Consider the following 8,995-nt stretch of genomic DNA (forward strand, 5'->3'; position numbering starts at 1 on the left):
GGCACTCCACGCTGTGTCTGTCTGTTCACACTGAGTAACATCCCACCAAGCCTCTATTTTCATACAGGTAACATACCTGTTCACACAAGTGTCAGCTGGGCTGTGAGAATGGCAGAAGTAAAGTCTCAGATAAACCGCCCTTATCCTATCAGAAAAGCTCTGCTATGGGCCAATGTGTGAAGGCAGTGTTCCCCTCTGTGATTGGGTCCCATGGTCTGGTATTGAGGCTGCCAGTGGCAGCTCAGGCTGGTAGTTCCTCAGTCACAGAAATGGCTCTACAGTAACACTGCCTCCTGATGGGAGTGGATTCACAGGGTAATGTGTGCTTTTCTGCACACTCCCAAATTCATAGAGGGGGTTCTAGCAATGAGCAGCAATACACACAAGTTGAGGTGTTGCAAATTGGGGGGGGGAAATGTGTGATGTGATGGACCATGTTTGTTTCCTACTTGACCATTAAAACCAGATGGCAGCAGATACATACTTTAGAAATGTAGAGAGATTATTACTACTTTTTTTTTTTTTTTGTGCAGGTGATATCCTTCACCTGTCAGGCATTGACATGATTGCTGGCACACCTGTATTGGACATCAAACCTTACATCCCTGAGTACGACTCTCCATGTGGCAGAACGGATTTTGGGAAAACCAATTGCAGCAAAACAGGAGGTACCCCTGCTGACTCTCCCTCAGGAACCAGCAGTTTCCCCGGGTCCATTTCCCCCACAGATGCAAGGGGTTCCCCTACTTGTTCCCCGACCGAAACGAGGGGTTCCCCCGATGGTTCCCCCACAGAAACGAGGGTTTCACTCTCGGCTTCTCGCTCTGGGGGATGTTTGGTGGTGTCGGAGGAAGAGGGGGATTTCGAGCCGGTCCTTGCGAAGGAGGACTCCACAGGTGACCTCTCCGGTCAGGCCCTCCTAGCGGACAGCGTAGCGGCTGCACTGAGGGATGTTCAGACGTACGTGGGCCAGAGCGACGTCCTTACCCCAGGAGCGGCAGGGGGAGACGCGCCACATGCAGGCGGCTCCAGAGCGGAGGTGTTTGAGCACGAGCGAGCCGAGCGTTACCGCAGTACGGAGGTGTGCTACAGCGAGGCCTCCTCCAGCCAGGTGGCCTCCTGGATCAGGGAGCCGCCTGTGGCCAGCCTGTCTGTGCGCCTCACTCCCCAAGCTCAGCAAGACCTGCGCCAGTTTCAGCCTCCTGGCGGGAGAGGTACGAGTCAACATGCATTACCAGTCTGTCTCACACCAACACACTCACGCACACACCGCAATGGGTGATTCATTTACATACTTTATGACTTTTGGCTCTACTTTTCCACAAGCGCACACATGCGTTTCATATTTTCTGCTTTTTATACACACCTGTTACGCTTATGGCGGTTTCTACTTTAAACGCCTGTAACCTATTTTCCCACTCTGAAATGCGGATTGGCAGAATGAAGCATTACATTTCGATGTTTGTGCTGCTTGGGCAATCATTTTAGGGAGCTGACACCACTCCAGTAACACCACCCTCCAGTGCTGGAATATTCAAACCACCATTTTGTTCATGCACATTGCAGGCCATCCTAGCCCACACATTTGTATAATATTGTTACTCAAATTATGGTCCCAGAGGGCCATGAACTGCTGATTTTCCATTTTCCCTTTACTTGGGATCCAGGTGTGAAGACAGTCTGGTCAATCCGTAGCACTAACTGTTCAGTTGATTACCCTGTTTTGGATACGAGGCCAGATTTGAATATCCATGGTATAGTGCAGGGATACTAAATACAAAGAAAGGGTTGGTGTGGTTGCTGGCGTTTGTTACAATCAAGCAGTTACACACCCGATTCTATTAATCAAGGTTCATGGCCAAGACTCGAATGTTTGATTAGTAGGGTGTAACTGCTTTGTTGGTACAAAAGCCTGCAAGCACACACTGGTATAGTGTATGAGAATGGTCTCTGTCATATGGATGGTGTTTGTTGTGCTGTTGCAGAGCCGGGTCGGCCCAGTTTCCGGTTCCTGCAGGGCCCAGAGGAGGCGGAGGCAGCGATCAGGGGCGTGCTGTGTGCTGACCCACGCTCTGTCTACCGCCGCACACGCTGCCCAGACCGCCTCTTCTACTTCATCCTGGACTCCGCACACATCACCTGCTGGTTCGGTGGCGATTTCGCTGAGGTTGTGAGGGTTCGCCCAGCTGAACCTGAGGGTTAAAGTAGTTGCAGACGTGGTTTCATGGTCCCATAATGCACATGGCTACTGCAAGCTGTCAATCACTGAGGAGTTTTAACAAAAGGTTTTCCTCTGCACACAAAGACACAATGGTTGCTTTAAGTTCGAGAAGGCAGTGCATATGCACAGCATTTTTGGTTTCCTTGACTTGCCAATCCTGGATAATGCAGATCAGGTCCACTGTAGGAAACACTCATGTTACTGTAAACATACATTTAGGAGTACTGTATACAGTAATTAATGTATATGTGCCCCTTGAACATGGCATATGTAATTTGGATGCCAATGTATTCTCTACTATCAAATAGCCGCTTCTATAAAACAGCGTGAACATTGCTGATGGACCCTCATTCAAAATGAAAGGTAATTCTTCCAAATCCATTTGTCAATTTTTAATCGCTAAAGATTTGAGATACAATTAAAGCTATTAAATAAAACATTGTAATGTTTTTCACCTGCTGCAGGGTGTCTGTGTGTGTTTTGGTGTAGGATGTAACTGTGTTTGTGTGGGTGAGTGTTCTGTGCATGTACTCCCAAGTACAGATTCCAGCCTGTCCTCTGAGAAATGTCATGACACCCAAAGTGGGTGATAAATGGATGTACTCATGATAAATAATACATCGGTGCACTTAGGCCAACAACAAATTGGGATTGGCCAGATGCAGCCTCACATAGCAACCAGAGACTAGCTGGACCAATCAAAAAGCATGTTGGAAACGAGTGGAACAACATTTTATCAATTTTTGTACATTTTGGTTTCACAAATTAGAAATCAGTGCACTTCCTCTCCTTGTTGCAGCCCATCAGTAACAGAAACCAGAGCTTAGTTTATCCAGTTGTTCCTCCAAGTGTACTGTGTCTACTTGTTCATTAGTTCCTCTGTCTCTTTCTCAATGTCCTCAATTCCAGCTCTCTTTCAGCCACTGGGCTTTGGTCAGCCTTGATGGAGAGAATCAAGTTAGCAGCTTCCATATCATCCAGTTTGACTTGAAATGTAATTGTATGGCCTTTTCCCTCTTTAAGGCTGGAATTACACCAGAAAGCGTGCCAGTCTAGTATCCTACATAGTACTAGCACTATGTGTGCATTATGCAGCCTGTGTAATGGCTGTAATCTACTAGCATGGGCACCAGAATGAAGTGAACTCTGGTGTAAATCCAGCTTAATACTTCTTTTATCATCTCACTTTCTGATTCATTGTCTAATTGGACTGGAGATCTTTTTCCCGCCGCCAGTTTTCAATGATCTGCTTTTCCTCTGCCAGCCCATCTCTCTCAGCCTGATTTTAATCTCTCTCTCTTTCCCTCTCTGTAGCTCATTCATCATTTTCTGTTTTTCATCCCCAAACTGCAGTCTCTGATTCACCACATTAATGGTCTCCTCCTCCCGGCACAGTAAATCACCATGCAAATTGTTCCTCGCTATCCCTTTGCTCATTACTACCACATGGTTCTTATTTCTTTGTTTCTCCAACACCTCCACAGTTGCGCTTTCTGTCTCCAACAAGTCCATCTGTGTCTGCTTTGCTCTGCAGAGTTTGTATTTCTCTTTGGCTGTGTAGTTCCTGCTCGGTTTTCTGTCTCGCTGCTACTTCAGTTTGGCCTGCAGCTCATCTTCCTCCATCTTCCAGATCTCTGCTTCTTTCCTCTGCATTCGCTTTGCATTTCATTTCATTTTCTCTGCAACATGCCAATCTGTATGAGTGTGTATTATCTAAGACACTTCCTCATGTCCTCAGTCTGTTTCCTCTCCAGCCAGCATACTTCTAGAACTCCATCTCCTGCCTGTGCTGGTTCACTCTGGCCTGCATGGTCTCTCTCTCTGAAGAATAACATTGTATTATGGCTGTAATATAAAATCAATATTATGACAGTATCCATTTTGGCTGCCAAAATGTTTATAAATAAATACAGAAGCACTACCTGCCCAATAAGTTCAAATAATGTTAGGAAATGGAATATGGGGAGGACTTGTAGGCTATGATGCATAGAAATAACCATATTTACAGTTGTGTTCAAATAAATAGCTGTGTGTTTTTAAAAAAGTGAAAATATTTTTTATAGCTATACTGTAGTTATAGCTATACTCAAATACTCACACGTCACCCCCCTGCTTACTTCCCTCCACTGGCTGCCTGTCATGGCTCGCATCAAATTCAAAACATTGGTGATAGCCTTCCAAGCAGTTAAAGGGTCTTCCCCAGCTTATCTGCAAAAAATCATCAGACCCTACACCCCTGCCAGACCTCTTCGTTCAGCCTCCACAGGCCGCTTGGCACCTCCCCCTCTCAGAACCTCCACCTCACGCTCACGACTACTGTCTGTTCTGGCTCCACGGTGGTGGAACGAACTCCCCGTTGACGTCAGAACTATAGAATCTCTCCCCACCTTCAAGCGCAAGCTGAAGACGCACCTCTTCAAGCAGCACCTCTCCCCATCCCTCCCTACCTCCCTGTGAACCTTAATTGTTGTCTCTGTGACTTGCTTTGTGTATCGGTATTTTTAGTTGGCTAGGTAAGCAGTGTTTGGATGGTTAACTTTGGTGACTTTTGCTCTGTTTGTTTGTTTGTTTGTTTGTTTAAAAAAAAAAAAAAAAAAAAAAAAAATGGCCCTTGTCCTTATCTTTGTTGTACAGGTAGCAGTTGAAATTGTACTTACCTCTAGGGTCTTTCAGCGAACTTATCCCTGGTTATGGGTATGCACTTTGTTGTACGTCGCTCTGGATAAGAGCGTCTGCCAAATGCCAATAATGTAATGTAATGTAATGTATAGCTTTTAGTTCCATATTTCAAATGTAGTGGAAACATTACACATTCAATTCCAAATCAAAGCATTAACACATTTTATCAAGTCTGCGTCAGTCTTTTACAGGAAGCAAAGAAAAGGAATATTAATCTGTTCAAAGAAATGGCAGTGTCAGTTTTTTCTCTTCAAACTAAAACACTGTATAAAGAATTTTTAAAGATTTAACTTCACTTTAAATTACTGAACTAATATTTAGTTGCATAACCATTGTTTTTGTTCAGCCCAGGATGGACAAACTACATTCCACAGTTCCTGTGAATTTTTTGGGTTTTGCTGCAGAAACTGCATTTTTAATGTCACCCCACAAGTTTTCAAAGGGGTTGAGGTCGCTGGATTGAGCTGGCCACTCCATTACCTCAATCCTTTTTGTCTGGAACCAAGATGTTGCTTACTAATGTGTTTGGGGTCGTTGTCTTGTTGAAACGCCCATTTCAGGGGCATTTCCTCTTCAGCATATGGCCACATAAACTCTTCAAGTATTTTGATATATTCAAACTGATCCATGATCCCTGGTCTGACATACTGTCAACGACCGCTAGCCTCGAAAAGAACAATTTTACTCTCATCAGTCCACAGAATGTTACGCCATTTCTCTTTGGGTTCCTTGGCAAATTTTAACCGATTCTGCATATGCCCTTTTTTTCAACAATGGTGCTTTACGGGGGCTTCTTGCTGATAGCTTAGCTTCGATCAAATTACGGTCTTCTGACTGTAACAGCACTACAGTACAGTACAGTAATTGTAGATCATCTTTGATCTTACTGGAGCTGATGAATGGCTGAATCTTTGCCATTCTGACTATTCTTTGATCCGTTTTAACAGTAATTGCTTGTTTTCTTCTGCATGTTTCGGGTTTTTGTTGCCATTTTAAAGCATTTGAGCTCATGTTAGCTGAGCATCCTATAATTTGCTGCACTTCTTTATACGTTGTCCCCTCTCCAATCAACTTTTTTATGAAATGACATTCCTCCAAACAATGTTGGGAATGGTTCATTTTACTTAGCAATTCAGAAGGAAATATATTTTATAACTGTGTGAAACATTTGCTTCCTTTCTTCCTTAATAAAGGACAATGAATTACACCTGTTTTTTTCACAGAATGAATGAATTCTCTAATTAAACTCCAAGCTGCTGTTATTTTTAACACGCCCCTTTCAATGAATGAGTCAATTACTCAGAACAAGCAGCGTGCATGTCATGACAGTTGGGTCTGTTGTTTTTCTATTACACTACTACATCTACAAGTTAATTATTTGCCGTGCAGAAATATCATTACTACTAATAACATATACTGCTATTTTTTAACACAACTGTATATTACATTACTTACCCTGATACTTTTAAAGCAGTCACTTTTTTTGTTTTGTAGTGCAGCATTTCTTATTGTACAGAGGTATTAGACTTTATTATAGAGACCTATACTCGTCAAGATTGTTGGAAGACACATTACTGTAGGCTAGACATTATTTTTATAATCGGAATGACGTGCTCAAGACATACAGTATAGCCGAGACTAATTCTTGTTAATTCTCTTATGCCCACAAGCCTGCTCATTTTCAGAAGCCTGCTTTAAACAGCTGCTCATATGAATTGCAAATCCGTCATAGTCTTCAACGACTATATTATATACAGGTATCTTCAGTCTGTTCTGTTGTTTGGAAACATCTAGCCTTTTATTTATAAGCCAATGGTCTCATTTGCAGCAGATGGCAGCGAAATGCAATTATTGTGCATGCAATCAGGATAAAAAGGATGTGTCTGAAACCAACATGTATTCAGTTTTATGAAAAGACAATGTAGTAGCTCTGGGGTGGTAAAGTAACCGCCCATTTAGTATGCGCAGTGTTTTTGAACTAGGCTATAGGCTGCCCCTAATTCCTGAGGAACGGGCACTGATTAAAATCAATGGTCTAATGGATTCCACCAAGTATCAGGCAATTTTAGTTGACAATCTCTACCACTAAGAGTCTTCAGGTGGGGTTGTAGGTGAACTTTCCAGCAAGACAATGACCCAAAGCATGCCTCAAAATCCACACACAAATGGTTCTATGACAACTAAGTCTATGTTCTGCTGTAGCCATCTCTGGCGCCGGACCATCTAAATCAAAAACCTGTGAACTGAACTGAAGAGGGCAGCTGATGAGCAAAAACACAAGAATGTAAAGAATCTGCATAGAGGAGTGCTCCAAAATCCCTCCGAATGTGCTCCTTAACCTTGTGAAGTATTACAGGAAAATACTCCATGCTGCAATCCTTGCCAGAGGTGGATGCGCCAAGTAATAAACAAGGGGTGCCAATAAATATGGAACCTTGATTTTGGTGAAATCTATTTATCTGTTTTTATTTTTAATGTTTTTATTTTTAATTTTTATTTTTTGTGTGTCGCCTGTCAGGGGTGGTAATAATTCTGGAGCCCACTGTAGGCTCAATAGTCGATCCTATATCTAAACAGTGTATAGTTATGGAGATGGTTGGCAGGTAAGGCTAGTGCATATTTAGAAACCAAGTATGTAATTTAATGTTGCATGCCTGTGTGTGCGTGTGTGCACACTTGTATTTTCAAAAGCTGATTTGCCAGGACATTGTTGAGCCTCAAAGATTGTTATTCTGTTTAGACTAATGCCAGAATAAGGAAATGATTTCAAATGATAAATTCCAATCTGCAGTTGTGTAGGCTTACGCATTCAAGTTAATTTAATGAGTGTTGCAAGTTTACCTATTTTCTTTCATTTTTGGCCAAATTAACTTATGATTTGAGCATGATCTTTATGTAACTTGCAAAGCTTTTGTCCACACACTTGTCAACAGCATTCAAACATTATGACTTGAACATGTATACTGTAGGGGAGAACAATTGTAACACCAACATGAATAATTCAATGAGTGTTTATACTGGCACTCTCAAACTTTGATATAAGCTTTGTTTATTACAAATACTCGTCATTTCAACATAATCTGCAATATCACAGAATGCGGGAGTTAATATCTAATACAAGGAGTTCCGCTGTTACAACCTACTCCACGACTGGGATGAATAGTATCACTAGCTGGGGATGGAAGTAACAGCAACAGAAAATCTTCTTAAATCAGACCCACACTTACATTTACACAAGAACTTGTATATTGGCCTAAAGTACATTGTTTTCAATAAAACGAATGAAGTAAAAAAAACTTGTATTGTTAAACATTCCATAAAATGGCCTATTTATAACATCATATAAAAACATTTCTTTCATACTTTTTACATTTATTTTTGACAAATACACTTTTATTTTTTTTTACACTTATTTTTTTTATAACATCACCCTTTTCAAAATAATATTTTTGAAATAAAATAAATTATGCTTTTTAGTCTTTAAACATAAAACAGCTTTATTTTTAAAAATCTATTTCAAAAACAATATACTGTGCGTGCGTGTGTGCGTATGTGTGTGTGTCTGTGTGTGTACACACGTATGAGTAAATATGTCAGAGCTGCCTACCCATGTAAATACAAGTGCTTTAGTGTGTATTAGGACACCCCTGTCTGTTTTTTCTCATCCATTGCCTAGACATGCTAAAAAATAAATAAATGCCAAAAACAATTACTCTTAATCAAAATTAAGTGTCACAACCATCCCCAACCCAGCCATCTAGTTTGGCATTTTGGTTTGAAGTTAGTGTGAATTTGAAACATCACATTTGACTTGATGAGATGAGAAGTCTTTTTTATTTTTATTTTTTTAATACACCCAATATTTAATATAGAGTCATCAAACTTCTCCTGTGAGCTCAAAGGAGAATATGGGTCTGGACAATTGATGGTGTTGCAGTACAAGTAACCCATTGTTTCAACCATCCCCGGTCTCCCCTATGTCCTGTATCCATGTCTGTACTACTCCGCAGCCCACTCTATTTTATTACAATTTGTTTTACGAAATTGCGCAATTTGATGTTTTGCAACCTCTCCTCTCAATACATTTTTCCCTAC

At 41.5% G+C, this 8,995-nt stretch overlaps 1 protein-coding gene across 4 annotated transcripts in view; it reads left to right on the forward strand.

Annotated features, from left to right (window-relative positions):
- trmo (tRNA methyltransferase O) overlaps window positions 1-2,680 on the forward strand; it is a 7,818-nt gene extending 5,138 nt beyond the window's left edge. For all 4 annotated transcript variants that reach the window (XM_061245526.1, XM_061245525.1, XM_061245523.1 and 1 more), the window contains 2 exons: window positions 534-1,214; window positions 1,986-2,680. In XM_061245526.1, coding sequence (XP_061101510.1) covers window positions 534-1,214; window positions 1,986-2,203 — 899 coding nt within the window. In that variant the 3' untranslated portion in view covers window positions 2,204-2,680. The remainder of the gene's footprint in view (window positions 1-533; window positions 1,215-1,985) is intronic.
- Window positions 2,681-8,995: the final 6,315 nt, after the last annotated feature.

Source organism: Conger conger, chromosome 6, assembly GCF_963514075.1.
Source record: "Conger conger chromosome 6, fConCon1.1, whole genome shotgun sequence".
Lineage (NCBI taxonomy): Eukaryota > Metazoa > Chordata > Actinopteri > Anguilliformes > Congridae > Conger > Conger conger.